Here is a 20917-nt window from a genome sequence, read left to right on the forward strand (position 1 = left end):
CAACAAAGGCAAGGCTTTGTATTTGTAACAGTTCAACCATTGCAGGAATGCGGTTTCGAATCCCACTCCCGGGAGAAAGGCTTTAAAGTATAATAGAAGCAGCTGTCGCCTTGTCCGTTCTGATGTCGCGTTGTTTCAATTTTTCCCCAATTATTATATTTTGTGATCGAAATCGACTTCCTTAAATAATTATTCGTGATTATTATTATTTTGATATTTTTGTTTTTTAATTTATAATTTTATTTGAATTAGAAAAATATATTCGGACAACTGCCATATCATTAGAGCGCTCATTTCGAGGATTGCCAAACCCCTTACCAATTGTTGTTGATCAATTAATCAATTTCATAGGGATGATGCACATAAAAAAAATTTATGTCAAAATCGTACTTTGTAGTACTGTTTTTTCCTCATCCTCAAGAAGTGCTGATAAAAACTTTTCTTAAAAAGAATATAAATAATAACGCTGTGCAACAGCCGGCTGGGTATTGGACCAAACCCACTTTTTTGTAGAGATTTAGGCTTATGTAGCCAAAGTACTATCTCCGTTTTTCGAAGTTAGCCTCCAAAAAATAGATATCGGCTTTCGAAGTTCGAAATTCTACATCTCGAAATTTTATTATTTTGTTAACGCGTTCAGCAAATTAAAAAAGTAAAAATGTGGTCGTGGTCCGCTTTTTCCTTCATTTTCCTCTCAAGCAAGAATTCAACCCTTCAAATAAGGGAAAAGAGCGAACCACGACCACATTTTTACCTTTTTAATTTGCTGAACTCGTTAACAAAAAAAAAAAATAAAATCTCGAAATGTAGAATTTCGAACTTCGAAAGCTGATATCTATTTTTTGGAGGCTAACTTCGAAAAACGAAGATAGTACTTTTTATACTTAAGCCTCAATCTCCTCAAAAAAGTTTGTTTGGTCCAATACCCGGAAAAAATTTTGATTTTGTCGCATAGTGTAATAATAATAAGAAAAAGAATGGATCTTGCTCGGCCGAGACTTGAACCTAGGACGTCCAGTTTTAAAGCGGCTTCTCTTTTAAAATCTGGCAAACTACATGAATAAGCTGCAAATATTTGATGTTGCTTCAGCCGGGACTTGAACCCAGGACGTTCGGTGTGAATGGTGGATCACGCTACCACCACTTCCCTGCGGCTTTTTGTTCATATCTGCCATTACTCAATACAACGAGCAACCGCGTTGACTCCAAAATTTGTATTGAAACCACTCCGAAAAGTGTTAACACTGAATTACATTTTTTTGTGAATGAATGAAACAAAATTGGAAAGAAATGATTCATTCAAACTTCGATTCTTTTTTTTTTTGGAAAATTAATAAAAAAGAATTAAAATTAAGGTTTTAAAATCGTTTTTCTTCAGGGAATATGAGTGCAGAATATAGAAACAGAGGCGAACACCCCGTTTATGTGCGTGTGTTAAAAAACCGCTATTTTCTACAATACAAGTGTGATATCTTAAGGGCAAATTAAACTGCCTTAACCCTAACACCATAGTCGTAACCATATCCATAACCATCTCCAATGTGATCGATTAATGGTGCCTTAAGCTAAAAATCTTGAAAATTTTATAAAAATGAAGAAAACGCTAAAATTACAAACATATTCCACAAAAAAGAAGTCTTTTAGTCATAACATCCAAAACAATGAATAAAATCTACAAAAAGTTATTAAATTCACCAACTCAAATATTTTCCGGTTATGGATATGGCGAGAAACCAAAAACCAATTGGTTGGCTATGGTAGTTATGGCGTTAGCGTTATGGTATGGCACCATTAATCAATTACATGGTAGGTTCGATCAGCTGTTTTATCTGGTTATGGTTTTATGGTTATAAGTCACCATTAATTGGCCCTTTATCCGTCAACAGTTTGACGGAATGTTGCAAATGGCTACTTTTTACCGCTTTGTAGCGTTTTGACAGGATGTTCAAAACGGCGGCGCACATGTCCGGCTATCTTCAGCGCGTACTAGAAAGAGATATAGGATGAGACCACTTCTTCATAAAGCAGGTGAACTGTTATATTTTGTATTTTGACGTCTATGCCAAAGATATCACACTGGTCTTATTCACAATTAAAATAGCAGTGTGTTTTTATTCGGTCGACATGTTACTCATAAAAAAATTTTCTGTAAGCAATTTGTTTTCTCTAAACACAAATTCTTGTCTTGTAGCAAACAAAAAACAAAAAGATCTGGTCAATCAACAAAAACAGCAAAGCGAAATTCTATGAAGTCATCAACAGTTTCGTACTATTAAGTTATTACTCAATTTTTTGGTAAACAAATTAAGCTTTACATTATTATTATACCATTATTCAACAATGTTTTGATATGAAAAAAAAAATAATAATAATTACTCTCTTTTCCTGGTCGTACGGTGGGATAAGGATTCATAGGGCGGGCTGGAGCTATCCAGCGATTCGCCCAAACAGGCACAAAACCCGTATACCAAGTAGTCATTTTTATTTACTTATATTTTTTTTCGAAACACTGCAATTTGCTTTAGAATACTGTTTTTGTTCAAAAACTATTTATATAAATATTTATTTTATAAAATCTCAATTTTTTTAAACTTGCACATTAGCTAATTTTTGACACTTTTTGTTGTTTAAATTATTTTATTAGATTTTTTTTTTAATTCATTTAATGTTTAGTACTAAAAGCAAAACCGGAACTGCAAAGTTACGTTTGTAGCGTCGTATGTCGTAGACCAGCCGACCGCTGCTTCTAAGTTCAAAATGAGCTTGTTAACCCGTTGGCAAGCATTAATAAACTAAACAATAGTTTTGTTGACCGTGAATACTTTGCGATCGCAGCGATCAGCTTACAAACAATATACAGATGCTCCTGCACTATTAAAGATTTGCTCTTTTGTTTTGATACATTAAGGCGAGAGTGTAGAATCTTGTGGATTAGGTCTAAGAAATGTTTGTGAAGGCGTGCAATCGTAAGTATAGGGTGAGGCGTTGAGTATCTATCTATGTATATATATAAAAAATTTGAATTTCAATATTTTTTATGTAACAAGAGACGTCGGGATTGCCTTCCACTGTGCCAATAACCTTACAGCTTCAAGACTTTTTGAGTAGTCAGGGAGCACCAGTCCTCAACCATCCTTAAGAGGATGTTCTATTATTTTAAGAACATCTATATAGTCTCATTTTACTGAGGGTATGAAATATATGAACAATCAGTTGTATGAAATATTTTTTCTATACATACATATGTACATATGTATGCATATAAGACTGGGTCGATTTATTAATCGATATCGCGCCATCGATAGGATTTGGGCTCAGGAAAAAAAGTTTCAAAAAAGTAATTTTCGAGCCTGTGAAATTTAATTTTTTTTTACCTTTTTTCGACTTTGATTTTTAAGGTTTTTTTTATGACCTACTAAAAAAATTTTCATTTGATTGTAAAATTTTCATGTAACCCTGTCCGACCCAAAAATGTCCGCTAAAAACGTTTATAGGTTTTTAGGTCATGAAAAAATCTTAAAAATCAAAGTAGAAAAAAGTCAAAAAAATTTAATTTCGCAGGCTCGAAAATTATTTTTTTGGGTATGCGTAGTGGAACTTTTTTTCCTGAGCACAAATCCTATCGAAAAATCGATGGCGCGATATCGGTTAAATTTCGTCCATACAAATCGACCCTCCCTAATGTATGTATATTGACTGGTTCTGATGCCCAACAAAATGTTCATCCCTTAAAATGTGTTGTATGAAAATAGGGGGGAGGTAACGAAATTTCTCTTATTTCGATTGCCTCTTGGGGGTATTAGTGGTCCGATCCTATCCGTTTCGAGTCGGAAAATTAAATGATTCTGAAGTGATCTCTGAAAAGTCCTCAAAGTCCGAAAAAGTACTGAAATAGATCTTAATGGATGCCAAAAATAATGTCCTTGATCACCTTGACGTTAAAATCGCCAAACCAGATTTTGATTTTATGGCATTGGCAGTCATCGTATGTCTTTTCTAGACTCTGATAGAGAGAAACCTTATTTACGTTAGCAGCATCAATTTAATATTAAACCATCTCATCTTGACGCGCATCGTAGCGAGACGCTCGTCCACAGCCGTGAAAGACAGTATTTGACGTCGAAGTATCATTCTGTGCAGCAAAGTCGACTTCCGCTTCCCTCTGCCCGAACACTATCGTGGATAGGGCTTACCCTATTTTTCTCCTGTCTTGCTCCGTAATTCGCGTTCCATATGGTGATGATGGACGTTCTTTCGCGAGGACATTAAACATCTGGGCATCGGTACCTTGCCCTGAATGCTCTTGACATTACAGATACATACTCTAAATTATAGTCCTTAAAATGATTTGTTTGCCGCCACAAAAATGGAGATCTCGCTCAAGGCTTGTTACGTTTTTACATTGGTCGGGGATTTTATGTGGCGCTCTCCAAGCCAAGCGTACTACCCCGGGACGCGGTTTGTATTGCCATGACGGATGCGATGAGAGCATGCTTTGGTAACGCGCATTGTGCCTATTCACATATAAAAAGAAGTAACACTTGCTGCACTAAGCTTTCAAAATATTTCTGGGATCGGAAACATGAGAGGGCATACGAAGGTAATAAGAGTAGGCGTTGAAAATCTCATATTGCAACTACGTGATTCAATGGCCCCTAACCTCAGTGTCTTACGGAACTTTGAGGTGTCTTTGGGAAACAGAGAATCCATATATTAACCCTGACTCAGAGATTTGATTCAAGAATGGCTCTAAATTTGATGACGGAAAAGCGGAAGCTTGTATCTACCCCACTATATTTCAGGAAGAAAAATATGCAATAGAAGTTTGCGGGTGAACATTTCTACAGAGAGGCTTATCCTCGAGAAGTATCCTCTTTATGTGAGACAAACAGGCAGCTTGCATCCATTTAAGACTTCCACAACTACTTCAAATCTAGTGAATGACTGCCTTGAAGTCCTAAATGATCTCGGAGCCAAAAACAAGCGCCCTTCGGACTGGGTTGCCGGGCATTAGGGCATGAAGGTAATGAATAAGCAGACCACCTAGCCAAGCAGTGTTCTGTAACAGCTCTCTATCGTCCAGAGCATTTATTTGAACTCACAAAAGCACATACTAAGGAAACCATAAGTAACTGGGAAAGAAAGCAGTTCAGACAACACTGGATTGAATGCACAGGACCAGGACATGCCAAATTGTTATATATTTAGCAAAGAGAGTATCAGCCAAACTCATTAATCTATGCAGGGACACTGAAGTCTACGATATCATCTAAGTTAGTGAAATATCTATATCCGATACATATGTAAATCTGTCTATTGTGTGAGATGGAGGATGAAACGCCGGTTAACATTATCTACCAATGCATCGGTCTGGCATGGTGGCATATCTAACTATAAATCCCCTCGTGATATGTAGTAAAAAGCCTGAAGAGGGTACTTAAATACATTAAAACCCCCCACACAAAGTAATAGAATGAAAGGTCGAGAGCAGTAAATCTTAATAAAGGTCGCAGTGGCCTAATAATAATCAGTATTTGAATTTTACGAGAGACATGCCTTTCACTTCTGGTCGGATACATGAATACATTTTGTTCGTCTGAAATGCGGATTCATCCCACTGTGAGTCATGAATACAAAGCCGGCATATATTTTACAAGAAGTATGGGCATTCAGCATTTCAGCCAGCTTATAGCTACTTAAGTATGTTTGATTTGTATTCTTACGATTGTGGTTTTATTTGGAACAGCTGATGCTTCCGCGTAAATACGATTTGTCATGTAAACAAAGTTAAAAATTTCAAAGGTATTTATTAACGATTACGCAATACGGTTGAAATGCCTATCTTACAAAAAGTAACATTAAATATGAGTAAGACGATGTATAGAATCTGGGAGAATCCCGTTTTATTTTTGCATCTCTGTATGTGTATTCGTTTGTTTGATATCGATGCTAATGAGCAATGCGTAGAAAGGTCAGTTTTATTTGGTCTAGGAATTTTGCCGATATAATATTGTAAACGTTCTGGGAATCGAATGCGGATGCCCTGGCATACTTGCCATAGTCATAACCGTATTTTAAACGGTTTTATTTAGCTTGACTTGACAGGCAGGCTGCACGGCCGTTGTGAACGAATTTTGTAATTGAAATTTAAGTAACTTCGCGATAAGCTACAAGCATGAAACTTGGAATATAGTTCAGAACCCGATGACAATGCAATAACAAGAAAAAATCGGTGCTAGGTGGCGCAAGGATCGAGATATTCACAAAAATCGTATTTGTGGTCCGATTTGGCTCATATTTGAAACACATTACTTACTTACTTACTTAATTGGCGCTTAACCGTCTAAACGGTTATGGCCGTCCAACAAGGCGCGCCAGTCGCTCCTTCGCTCCGCCAACCGGCGCCAATTGGTCACACCAAGGGAGTTTAAATCGTTTTCCACCTGGTCCTTCCAACGGAGTGGGGGCCGCCCTCTACCTCTGCTTCCATAGGCGGGTTCCGATAGAAACAGTTTCTTGGCCGGAGCATCATCATTCATTCGCATAACATGGCCTAGCCAACGCAGCCGCTGCGTTTTAATTCGCTGGACTATGTTGATGTCTGCGTATAGCTCGTACAGCTCATCATTAAATCTTATACGGTACTCGCCATCGCCAACGCGTAGAGGTCCATAAATCTTTCGAAGAACTTTTCTCTTGAACACTCCCAAAGCCGCTTCATCTGCTGTTGTCATGGTCCATGCTTCTGCCCCATACGGGTACGATAAGTGACTTGTAGAGTATGATTTTCGTTCGCCGAGAGAGGACTTTACTTTTCAATTGCCTACCTAGTCCAAAGTAGCATTTATTGGCAAGATTGATTCTTCGCTGGATTTCCGTGCTGATGTTGTTGCTAGTGCTGAAACACATTATACATACAAAAATAGAAAGCGATCTATGAAAAAGAATTACCGCTAGGTGGGGCAAGGATCGGGATATTCACAAAAATCGTATTTATGGTCCGATTTGGCTCATATTTGGCACACATAATACATACAAGTATAGAAAGCGACCAGTGAAAAATCGCCGCTAGGTGGCGCAAGGGTCAAGATATTCACAAAAATCGTATTTGTGGTCCGATTTGGCTCATATTTGGAACACGTAATACATCTTAATATATAAAAAACACGTGTCACAGCTTTGAGGCCAATGGACTCTTCAACTACTGAACCGATTTTGAATTTGTTTTGCACCCCGTGTGTAGTTTGATCTAACTTGAAATATAGGATAGGTTATATCTCAGTTTATAGTCGCAATATTATTTTATTGCAATTTTTTTTATTTGTTTATACGTAATATTAAAATGTTACGTATACGCAGTGGCACTCATATTTTCAGGTGGTGCGGATATACTTCCGTGTAATTGCTTGGTGTTTAATTAAACAACCTGCTTATCAATAAAAAAAATTATAGCGAATGATATCAACCATAGCACATCACCAAGCCCGGCGAGAGGGGGGGGGGGGGGGGGGGGGAGGGAGGGGGTTTCTGAGGGGCCCGCCATTTAGAGGTACTATGACATTTTTTTTAATACAGGAGAGTCTTTAGTTGTTCCATCTGCAATTTTTAAGCCGAATTTCAAAAGCAACGAAAATCTGCATTTCGTTTTAATATTATAGTGAAGTGTGAAAAATAAAAATCTGTATATATAAAAAGAAAGGCTGAAATGTGTGTTAGTTGGTCGCCGGTGTTTGAAGAGATCCGTCGGTCGATTTTGTTCAAACTTTCACACAAGTTGCGTAAACCTCACGCGGTGGTTACTACAGGTACAGGGTCTCGAGATATAGGCCAAAACGTGGGCCAGTGAATGCCTAGACAGTGTTTATACAATATGGATATCAAAAGAAAACTGTTGATGAGTGCTTTGGTAATATATTATCCAGAGACGGACTGGGACTGGGATTAGGACTAGGACTGGGACTGAGACTCGGAGTGGGACTGGGACTGGAATAAAATACATACCACCCTCTGGGACAGGCAATAAGGGATGCAGAAGAATGAGAAGGAATTGCAATCTCTGGGACTTTTTCCCACAAACTGTGCTATACCAACGCATTTCACAAATACTAACTCTTCTCTATTAGATTTATTTTTTGTCAATGATCTTCATAAAATGATTCACTACACGCAACTATCCGCCTCCTGCTTCTCAAAACACGACCTGATATTCCTAAACTACAACTTCCAAACATCATGTAGACCAAGTTCGTTCGCGTATCGCGATTACAGAAGTATAGATTCTTATTCTCTTTCTGAGTCCGTTGAGTCGGTTGAATGGAGCTTGATTCGTACGTTGACATCGGTTGATGACCAGACAAAGTTTCTGCAGGATAACATAAATAAGTTATTCGATGATCACGTTCCACTAAGAATAAAAAAACCTAAATACAAGAATAGCCCTTGGTTCAATGCTACATTAAAACACCTTATCCACCTTCGTAACCAAGCCTACTCACGGTGGAAAAGGTACAAAACAGTGGAAGCGCATAGTTGCTTTAAAACAGCTCGGCTTACTGCAAACAAAGCTATAAGGCTGGCCAAGGCAAATTATTTTAAGAATAAGTTTAGTTCTGCTTTGGATACAAAAGAAAAGTGGAACAAAATCAAACAAATAGGAATTGGTAAGCCCAAATGTGACCTGTCTCATCCCCCTGATGTCGACATCAACGAAATAAATAATACTTTTGTAATACTACCAAACTCAGCCGACAATGTGTGCATTGATAACTACTCCGCGCGTGTTAATGTTGACACTAGCCCTTTCGAGTTTGTTTGTGTCGATAATTGTGATGTTGTCCAAGCCATACTTTCTGTGAAGTCTAACGCAATGGGGCTTGATGGTATATGTTCAAAGTTTTTAAAAGTCATTCTTCCAAAAATTCTTCCCCACATTACTTACTTGATCAACTCAATTTTGACGACCGGTGTCTTCCCAATATACTGGAAAGCTGCAAAAGTTATTCCAATCCGTAAACAAAATATTGAGTATCGACCAATAGCCATACTCCCTTTCCTCTCTAAGGTCGTTGAACGTATTCTACATGGGCAAATCGTATCATATGTACATGAATACAAGCTCCTGTCAGACAGTCAGTCCGGTTTCAGGTCAAAACGGAGCTGTACAACGGCACTATTATCTGTGACAGACGAAATTCGTGAGCGAGTGGATGAAAGTTACATTGCCTTCTTAACACTTCTTGACCACTCCAAAGCTTTCGATTCTGTAGACCACACTCTGCGCTGTAGGAAGCTGGAAAACCTATTTAACTTCTCTGGTCATGCAGTTGCCGTTATAAGATCATATCTTGGCGATAGGACTCAAGCAGTATGTATAGATGGTGAAAAGTCTGACTTCCTACATGTCTTAAGAGGTGTCCCTCAAGGCTCTATCCTGGGTCCTCTGTTATTTGACTTACCCGATGTCCTTAAGTGTTGTAATGTTCATATCTACGCTGATGATGTGCAATTGTTTACGTGTTGCCCTCGTGATCAAACTAGCTTGTGCATAAGTAACTTAAACCACGATTTGAATCAAATATTTTCATGGGCTGCTATGAATGGCTTATGTATAAACCCGAATAAGTCAAAATGTATTGTTATTCATAGAAGGTCCTTTCCCACTAATGATTTAGAGAATGTAGTGTTCGACAATTCCGTTATAGAATACGTAGATACGGCAAAAAACTTAGGTGTCATTTTTAACAAAACATTGACATGGAAAGACTATATTTTTAGAACGGTTGGAAAAGTGTATGGAATGCTTCGTACACTATGGTTAACACAGTATTTCACGCCTTTGCACATAAGACTACTTCTCGCTAAAGCGTACTTAATACCTACGCTACTCCATGGCTGTGTGATTTACTCAAACTGTGACTATCTGTGCAAGAACAAACTAAATGTTGTTTACAACAACATTGCTAGATATGTTTATGGGTTGAAAAGACTTGACCACGTATCACAACATGCTGAAAGGTTGCTAAACATTTCTTTCGAAAATCTTTTAAAAGTCAAAACACTGTCCTTCCTCCATAAGTTGATACACACGAAGGAACATGACTATCTATATCGTAAGCTTATTTTTGTGCAATCATCATGATCGGTGCTTCTTCTTAAGCACATTAGATACCGCACGCTAACCTCTGAGCGCCAATTCTTTGTTACTGCAATACGTCTTTGAACTCCCTACCTACAAGTCTTCAACTCTTAAGTAATGCTCTGCACTTCAAAAAAGAGCTAACATCATTTTTTAACGACTCTTAAACTGGATCTCAAATTGATGTTGTTAAAATGTTCATTTCTAAGTCCTTTTCCTTTCTCTGTGTCTTCTTTCTTCATTTGTTAAATACTATTTGATCTATAACCAGCCAAAGGTTATCATCACTACTGCTGTCTTTTAATATTTATTAATTACTTTTATTTAGTTTTAAGATTTACATTTACATACATAAATATTTCCTATTATCCGTTATATTTAATTTAATTTGATTACTCTAATTTATTATTATTATAAATGTTCAATTTTTTATAGCTCATGCTATTCATGACTAGCACTGTTAAATAATTTGTCAAAATTGTTGTGCTGGGAACAAATTTTCAAATAAATACATACATACATACATTGAGAGAAGAGAAAAGAGAGAAGAAGGAGATTGAGAAAGAATGAGACTAAGACGGAGATAGATGAAGCGAAAAAGACGGAGGGAGGAGTGAATAAAAGGATTAGGAAAAAGTGAAGAGGGGGGAGGGCAGATTCAGACGGAAAAAGTTTATTAAAATGTATGCAGATAGCCCATTTTAGGGCAGGACAACGTCTGCCGGGTCTTCTAGTACAAGAATAAAAAACGACCTATGAAAAAAATCACCGCTAGGTGGCGCAAGGATCGAGGTATTCACAAAAATCGTATTTGTGGTCCGATTTGGCTCATATTTGGAACACATAGTACATACAAGAATAGAAAGCGATCTATGAAAAAAAATTACCGCCAGGTGGCACAAGGATCGAGATATTCACAAAAATCGTATTTGTGGTCCGATTTGGCTCATATTTGGAACATGTAGTATATGCAAGAATAGAAAGCGAGTTTATGCTACGCCTCACATTTTTAGAAATTTCACGTGCCCAACGCTTTTATTTAATTGTCTGATCAACGCCCTAGATTGATGAGGAGTGTGATGACTAGTACATAGGACCTACCTAATTATTTTCTAGCTTTTAGTATTATTAATACTTCATGTAAGTATTGTTTTCAATAAAACCGTTTAACTTAAAAATTTTTTTAAAATTATTTTATTACTTAATTATATCTTTTGGCATCGATTATTGGCGCCTTTACTTAAAAAATGTGATAAATTTATAAAAACACGAAAATGTAACAACATAATAACAATTTGCACAAATAATAAGTCACGTAGTCAAAACGTATCCAAAACGAAAAATTGAAAATCCGAAAAGGGAATTAATTCACCAAATCAAATATTTATTGGTTGAAGATATGGTGAAAAATCAAAAGGCTGTTAGATGACTATTGTATGGTTATGGCTAGGGCGTTATGGCATGTCACCAATAACACTATGCGACAAAATCAATTTTTTTTCTGGGTATTAGACCAAACCCACTTTTTTGTAGAGTTTGAGGCTTAAGTAGATAAATTACTATCTCCGTTGTGCGAAGTTAGCCTCCAAAAAATAGATATCGGCTTTCGAAGTTCGATATTCTACATTTCGAATTTTTTTTTTTTTTTGTTAACGCGTTCAGCAAATTCAAAAAGTAAAAGTAACTTCAACAGCGGAGATAGGACTTTGTCTACTTAAGTCTCTATCTCTACAAAAAAGTGGGTTTGGTCCAATACCCAGCCGGCTTTTGCACAGTGTAATTGATTGCATTGGCTTTCATAAGGTTTGCTGGATCAGCTGTTTTATATGGATATGGATATACTAGCGCCTTCAGCATCACATCCATAAACTGCTCGTTTTATGTCAACCATTAATCGAAAATTTCATTCGTATTGTAACGAATTTTGGGAAACCCCGCTTATTTGAAACCTTCTGCAAACGTTCGAATCGCTAAACTGTTGAATAAATCACTCCAATATTCCGCATTCCAAAATGGTCTTTATTATACTACTTTGGGAGTAGTATAATTATACTTCACAATTATACTTCACTTCGCAACTGATAGCGTGTTTAAATCAAACTGATTACTGATTGTTCAGCTGGCGCTGCTTTTATACTCTCCATTGCTTCGTTCGCATATTTCTCCAAAGGTCTAGACGTTTCACCTTCTAGAACTCTTGTATCTCCTGCTTGGTAATTAGTTATATGAGTACATGCATATTTGTTTTTTATAGCCATATGCGCGTGTATGTCTGAGTAACTACTCCGGCTGATGGCCACATCTGTGTGTGTGATATAGCTCTTCGTCGCCTGCTACATAAGTGTTGCTAGCTTTAATATTCGTCACAGTATGTTCTTGCAATCCTTTAATTAACACCTAAAGGGCCTGGCAAAGTTGACATAGTCATAACCATATTTTTACTTATCCATATCAATTGGCGGGGCGGCCGCCGTGGTGTGATGGTAGCGTGCTCCGCCTACCACACCGTATGCCCTGGGTTCACACCCCGGACAAAGCAACTTCAAAATTTTAGAAATAAGATTTTTCAATTAGAAGAAATTTTTTCTAAGCGGGGTCGCCCCTCGGCAGTGTTTAGCAAGCTCTTCGGGTGTATTTATGCCATGAAAAGCTCTCAGTGAAAAGTCATCTGCCTTGCAGATGCCGTTCGGAGTCGGCATAAAACATGTAGGTCCCGTCCGGCTAATTTTGTAGGGAAAATCAAGAGGAGCACGACGCAAATTGGAAGAGAAGCTCGGCCTTAGATCTCTTCGGACGTTATCGCGCCTTACATTTTTTTTTTTTTATTTATATCAATTGGCATCAGTTCTTGGTGCCTTAACTTAAAAATTGTAAAATTTTCATAAAAATGAAGAAAACGCAAAAATTACAAACATATTCCACAAACAATAAGACTCTTAGCCAAAACGTAGCAAAAACAATAAATAAAATATACTAAACGTTAATAAATTCACCAACTCAAATATTTTTAGGTTATGGATATGGTGAAAAACCAAAAATCAATTCGTTGGTATGGTATGGTTATGGCTAGGGCGTTATGGTATGGCACCATTGACCAATTACATTGATTTCCATAAGGTTGTTTGAATCAGTTGTTTTATATGGATATGGATACGTCAACCTTGCCAGGGTTTTATTGAATCAGTTGGATTTGCTTATAGTGCATAATAAAAGTAACAACATTTCTTAGCTCTTGCCATCACCACGCTGCCCTGCCCTAAGTCACTTTTCTATTAGAACCCACATAAAAAACTTGAACCAAGATTTCTTTAAAACAAATCAGTTTTGCAATATGTCGCCAAATAAATATGCAAATGAAACTATACGATCAAGCTGTGCTCAAACTCCCCCACACAAATTGTGGCGCAGAGAAGTGCAACGAATGCAATTATAGTGTTCCAGTACATATTTAATGCGATTTATAGCATTGCATTTAAATTAAAAGCAATATTTTTGTATCGCAAAAATGTTGAAATATTAATTTATGACAATGTAACCATTGACTCAATCTTTAAATTTTGGAACATTAAGTTTGTCATCAGAGCATGAAAGTATGTATGTACATACATATGTATATTTTATACGGATATTAATAGAAACTTATTTCATTCTGACATGGAATGTCCAGCGGCGTTTCGTGTATGGCTAATATATTTACATATGTCTCATGAAAACAAAAAAATTTCGCATATTAGATTTTACTCATTAAAAGTTCGTAGAAATACAAAGAAAGGCATGAATCAAACCATGGAAAAAACTTATAACCCAACGTCACTCTTGTAAAAAAAAATCTTGCGATTTGAGTTGTTTCCATGGTTTCGAATTCAAAAATTTGATTATAGTATAACACATACTACGAATAGGAGAGCTTGTGAATCGCCTAACTGTTTCTAAACTTATTTTACTAATACGTACCTTGCATTTCGCGCAATATCTTCTAGGGTGCTTCGGGATTAGAGATATACGCCGCCGAATGTCAAAAACATCGGCGCGTTACTATATTTTCTGCTCTTTTAAGACTGTTTAGTAGACTGGGTTACTGTTTAGGACATTTATTGTTCATGTCGAAAATTGGTCGGATTGGTCGGATATTCAAATAAAATGACCCAAGGCGAACACATGTATATTTACCAGGTGATGTTTTGTCCTTCGCAAGAACACTCAAAAGCTTTCCCAAGACATTCGAACTAATGGCCGTGTGTACTACTACCCTAACGTAGTGGACAGTCGAACTAGTCTGAAAACTGAAGCTACGCGGTCATCCAATGAGCTCCTATATCATAAGGCCGGAAAACAGCAGTGAACATCTTTCAACTTAAAATCGGTCGACTTTCATTCTAAAATATCGTTTTGAATAGCCTTCGTATTGAAATCAATGTTGTGAACACAAACGTCTGCAAACTTTGGTCTACATTTTAAAAATTTAATCCAGGGTCCTTGTAAAATTTTAAAACATCCGTTAGAAAGTTTCGGAGCTAAACCTAGAGCTTCTAGGAAAGTGACGTCGACGAAGGTATGAGTTCGTAGTAGCAGTCTTATAGCTTTTGGTCGGGATTGCTACTGTACGCACATCGGAAATTAAAAAAAAGCTGAAAAAACTGGAGATGCCTGTACCTCGATAGTCAATAGTATTAATAGGCAATTAATAGCCACCGCAAGTCGCCTTTATGCGTGACCGCCAAGAAGCCACAAAGGATTTAAAGAAATTATGTTCCCGAGAGAGATATACAAAAAACTGTGACCATTTTATGTATATCTATTTCCTTTCAGCAAACGTAGCAGTACCAATTCCAAAGACCGGTGTTAGGTTCGAATCCTCTCTGAAGTAAGTGAACGAGGGACAATCCCTCCGCAAGGAGCTACTCCTGAAAATTTTTGAACGATCTGCAGGATTTTGAGGCAAAGACCCGGGATCTTTTCAAAATGGCCAAAAGGTTGATTTCCTCGAATACATACAAACAAAACCTTTCCTAAATATTCTTTTTGTAAATAGAAAAATCAAGGTTTTTAAAGTAAGAACACCGGCGTACGCCGACGCGCTGCCCAAGCCTCCGCCGCCGCGGCGGCGTAAACCTCTAATCGGGATGTACATACCTGTGCATCTTATATCGGAGTGAGCGTCACCTATGTCATTACGTCTCGAATTGGGCTAGGCTTAAGCTAGGAGGGGTGACACTGCAGAATAAACCTTGTAAAAAATATCTATGAACTGTTCTAGACAGTAAGTTGTCCTGGAAGCTCAACGTGGAGGAGAGAGTGAACAAGGCATCGACAGCACTTTATGCTTGTAAAAAAATACTGCGGTATATCACGCTCAAACTCTCATTAGATATTTACAGCGATTGTAAAGCCTATCCTATAGTATGAAGTCCTTCTTAGGTGTATGGCCACACAAAAACGAAACTACTTCAAAAAATTAAAGGGGATATGCAAGCTATCCAAGCAAAGCATAACGGAAGCCTTGAAAACAACCCTGACGGAGACATTGTATGCCTCTCTAGACATTCCACCTGTAGACAACTGCAACGACACTTAATGCCTCGGAGCAGCTTAAGCGCAGGCGTAGTATAGCATCATCAACATTATTTACTATATAGTTTGGCAGTTTAGATTGAGGTTATGTAGCGAAGTAAGTGGAAGGCAGTCGAATGGGGTGAAATGAAGTATTACAGATAAATATAAAAAATAACTTTAAACCTGAATATAAACTAACACATATATTATGTGGCATGGTGACTGACAACTGTTACAGTTTTGGCTTCATTTAAAAATTATAAACTACATGAACAGTTAGAATTTTTTAACACTTTGTCTTGATAACAGGAAAATTTGCAAAGCCTCTATTTCTGTTTAATGTTCAACCCTATAGTTCAAATAAATCAAATACAAATAGTTGGTTGGTTGTGTGTATAGCTTCTTGGTGGCAATTATTTCAGGAAGCTGCTAATAGCCGGCAAATTATTATGGCAGCACGCCACTGGATGGTTTATAGACATTCTGTTTATGTATTTTTTACTTTGTATTTGTCTAACTGCTACATTATGGCCTTAAAAACGAACCTACATAATTTTAAACAGCACACTGGTAACATGCAGTTATTTATAATAACAATTATATGAAATTTGCTCCAATTCTCCACACACGAAAAATACATGCCTTAAATTTAATGGTTTGTTTATTTTTATGAAATTTTTCACGCTTTTAATTTTGTTGGTGAAATCGGTGAGTATAGAGGGATTTACATATAGTTATATATATATGCGATATACTAACACAATTTATGTACTTTTCAGGGCTTGACCTTTGTTTGAAGATATGTATTGGCTTATCCTGTTTTGTTGATTTTCCGACAGGGTGGATAGATGATGTATATACGAATATAATAATAATATGTATAATAAACGAACAGATAAACACAATTTCTGACACAATATTCGAACCTTTAAAAATTATTTACAAGAAACAAAGTAATCACACAGGTACAACAGACAAACACACAACAACAAATAAACACAAAACAATTAACACACCAAACAACAAGCTCACAAAGAAGGTCAAACGACTAAAATTACGGATATTTACCTACCCAAGTCAGCCAAACAAATCGATTAGTAAACCTCCCTCGGTTCTGAATGAACACACAGCACATACACATAACTAAATATACACAAGCATCAATTTTGACAATACCTGCTCATGTACCTACGAACTGTAAATACAGGACAAACGACAACAACAGATCAGAACGAAAATCGACACTGATGATGGCACAACGCCGAAACCGGTTTGTCACAAAACCAAATTTGACAAGGGATGACGGAAAAGCGTTCCCATATACATCATATATATTGGCCCAAGGAAGCGTAGTCCAACCAATGGAATTGGTTATTTCTCGGGAATTTTTTAAAATAAAAATATTCAAAAATTTTTTCTTCTCGAACTTTTTATGAGTCATAGCGCTCATCAAGGCGACTAACATATATATTAATTGTGATCTTTTTTTGTAAAAAAAATATTCGTTAAATAATAAAAAAATATTGATAAAATGCCTACGAAATGACCAAAAGCCTTTCGTTGGTTTGGCTCCTCTAGCGCTAGCGTTAGTTTCCGAGTTATGAGTTTTGAATGAAAGTCCCTAATACGCTTACTCTGGCCGTAGCTTGAGGTGAAGCCGGTACCAAAAATAAATGAATTAGATTTTAACATCGAGTAAAGCACCACATTGCAAATCAGAATAGTTCGAAACTCGCATATTTCAACTGAGTAGGCAATCAAGCAGTAAAACCGTCTCTCGAAGAAATAAAATAAAATAAAATGAGATAAAATAAAATACATTAAACAACACAAATCATCTAAAATCAAATAAAACAAATTAAATAAATAAAAATTAAATTAAATTAAATAAACAGAAATAGAAACAAAATAAAATTAAATTAAATAAAGTAAAAAAGAATAAAATTAATTAAAATAAAATAACATAAAAAAAAACTAAAATAATAAAATAAAATGAAAGTAGTGAAAATAAACTGTACTTTATTATACACTAAAATAAAATAAAATAACATAAAAACAAGTAAAGTAATGTAGAATGAAATAAAATAAAACAAAATAAAATAAAATAAAACATAATTCACTAAAATAAAAAAATTATAAAATAAAATACAATAAAATAAAAAGAAAAATAAATAAACAAAATAAAATCAGAAAAAATAAAACACATTAAATTAAAAAAAGAAACAAATTGAATATAAACTAAATTAAGCTAATTTACGTAACCCAAACGACACAAATCATCTAAAATAAAATAAAACAAATAAAATTTAATAAATTAAAATTAAATTAAATTACGTAAACAGAAAAAGAAATAAAATAAAATAAAGTAACATAAAATACACTAAAATAAAAAGACAAGAGTAAATATAATAAAATGAAGTAAAATAGCATGAAATAAAATAAAATTAAATTAAATATAATACACTAAAATAAAAAATTTTATAAAATAAAATACACTAACATAAAAAGAAATATCAATGAATAAAATAAAATCAGATAAAATAAAATACATTAAATAAAAAAGAAATAAAATGAATTTAAATTAAGTTAAGCTAATTGACGTAGCCCTAACGCAACAAATCATCTAAAATAAAATAAAACATATACAATTATATAAATAAAAATAAAATTAAATTAAATAAACAGAAATAGAAATAAAAATAAAATAAAACAAACTAAAATAAAATAAAATGAAATAGATTAAAACAAAATAAAATGAAACAAAGTAAGCTAGAATAAAAAAATTTAATAAAATAGAATAAAGTACAATAAATTTAAAATAACACAGTGAAATAAAAAACACTAAAATGAAATAAAATTACATAAAATAAAATTAAGTAAAGTAGAATGAAATAAAATAATAAAATACATAAAAATAAAATAAAACAAAATAAAAAACTTGAAATACACAAAAATAATATAAAAAATAAAAATTAAATAAAATAAAAAAATTAAATAAAATGAAAGAAAATAAGATAAAATAAAGTAGAATAAAACAAAGTAAAGAAATAATATGAAATTAAATAAGATTTATTTATAAATTTAGAAATAAATAAAAATATATAACCCATCACTATTCAACGACGAAAATAAGTCTCCACTTTTTATTTCTATAAAGAGGTCTGCGAATATAACTACACACATTTTTTAACTTATTTTTTACCTTGAAAGAAAAAATTACAATTAAGTTATAAATTCATAACACCATAATCGCAAAAGAAAATTATTTGTCGGGATTGAAGAAAGTACTTCTATGGTGTGAAATCACAAATTAAATTAAGTTTCAACTTACCAATTTTAAACAAATTAGAGACAACACCCGCGCTGACATTTACATTCATTATACGCACCATCGACGGCATTTCTTTGCGGCTTCGATTAGGACTCCAACTACCGTGTTGAAAATGTTTCCAACACGGACTGTTCGATAGCTTATTGCCCATTTGGAAAAATATTAGATGTCTTAAACGTAATTCAATGTTTAACTAGCGATATTGTTTGATTTTTCAATTTCATTCATTTCATTGTATGCATTTAAATTTTTTATGAGCTTCTGTGCAAAATCACTACACATCACGTAACATAAAAGTGTCTTTATTGACGAAACGTGTGAAATAACTAAATAAAACAATAATTACTATAGATCAGCAACTGGACATATGAAAATATGCGGTTAAACGAGTTTTGAATTTGTCATATTGCTTTTCGAATACACCGATCACACTTTTTTGCTAAGGCAAAACGCAATAATTAATCAAAACAAGTAAACTTCCCACTTAATTTTATTTGTTAACAAATTCCAACCTTTATTTGCCCACCTCTTCTTTTGCAACAACAAAAAAAGTCAATACTAAAAAATCTACATCGTATTTTATTTTATGTACGTACAAACATACATACGCCTATTCAAATTATCTTTCGTGGTGTGCCTATATAAATTGAAACTAAAAAAATTCTTCATCAATTAGTCTATGGAAAATGCAACGCCACTGATTATAATGCTTTAACATTGATAGTTACTTTGGAATTTAAATGTTTTATTAGCCGTGTTTTTTAACACGCGCGTATACGTTTCGTTTGCGCGTGTTAAAAAACGCCTATCTTCGCTTAGATAATGCTTAGGAGACCCATCTAGCGGCTGTGGTAAAACAACTAGCTACAGCAACAGGGTGTAGCGAAAAGCGGAGACGCAACGCTCTGATGGCCATAGGGTATAACATATAGCTGAATCAGTTGCGATGAATTGTGGACACACATATAATACATAGAATTAGTGTACAGGGTGAAACAAAGACACATATTTCAGTTACATCTGAGTATAATGCGTATTGAAATTTAGTAGGACAAAATTTATGCGCAGCAATTTCAGAGGTGTATTTATAGTTTGTCTCTTAGCAGTCAATATAAAGTTTAAGCGTAAACGGATATACGCGTGTTAAAAAACACGGCTATTATTATTATTTTTTTTTTTTTCAATTAGCAAAAATTATTAGTTCTAGGAGTGTGTTGAAGAGAAAATGAGAATTGGTAGAATGTATTAAATTAAAATTGGCTCATAAAAATGACGCAGTTATAGAAAAATTAATTGTGTACAGTGAAACCTCCCTTGGACGATCGCTCATCGTCAGTAAATTTTTTTCCGCTCAAGAGAGGTGTCCGCTTCAAGGATTCGCTAGTTATTTTATAACTTTTTAGCTATTTAGTAGATTTAGTACACACAACCAAAATTTTTATATTACACTGCATTAAAAAGTATGTGCTATTGTGCTTTGGGAGATATCTTAGAGCTAGTAGAGGTGGAAGAATGCGGACAAGGGCACACATATATCGGAAGATCTGATACACGTGCACGACAATGGAGCGGGAGGGGCTTATGCTATGCTATGCCGATCCGGTTACAAGCAGTTCCAACAGGCTGACAGATCACTAGAGTTTCTTTCAGGCGGAAGTGGCAGCCGTGACAAAAGCAGCAGAGAAAGAAGAAAACTGCGTAAAACTGCAGTCGCATTAACTTTTATTTCGACAATCAGGCGTTCATTAAGGCGATGATTACGCATAGCAAAGCATCTAGAAGTGTGTTAGAGTGCAAATAAGCACTAGGAAAAATTGGGAAAATTGAGAAGCTTACAATCATCATAGGCTCCCGATCTTATGGTCATAGATGATGACAAAAAGGCGAATGAACTAGGA

General features: G+C 35.2%; 1 protein-coding gene across 3 annotated transcripts in view; it reads right to left on the reverse strand.

Annotated features, from left to right (window-relative positions):
* The window catches only part of Tg (Transglutaminase), a 54885-nt gene extending 35540 nt beyond the window's left edge, over positions 1–19345 (reverse strand). Inside the window, exon 1 of one of the 3 annotated variants that reach the window (XM_067768457.1) lies at positions 19020–19345. In XM_067768457.1, the coding sequence (XP_067624558.1) occupies positions 19020–19170 (151 nt within the window). In that variant the 5' untranslated portion in view covers positions 19171–19345. Of the gene's footprint in view, positions 1–2376; positions 2836–19019 lie in introns of those variants that run through there. The other 2 variants (XM_067768459.1, XM_067768458.1) reach the window with 2 other exon arrangements.
* Positions 19346–20917: the final 1572 nt, after the last annotated feature.

Source organism: Eurosta solidaginis, chromosome 2 (assembly GCF_040869045.1).
Source record: "Eurosta solidaginis isolate ZX-2024a chromosome 2, ASM4086904v1, whole genome shotgun sequence".
Taxonomy (NCBI): Eukaryota; Metazoa; Arthropoda; class Insecta; order Diptera; family Tephritidae; genus Eurosta; species Eurosta solidaginis.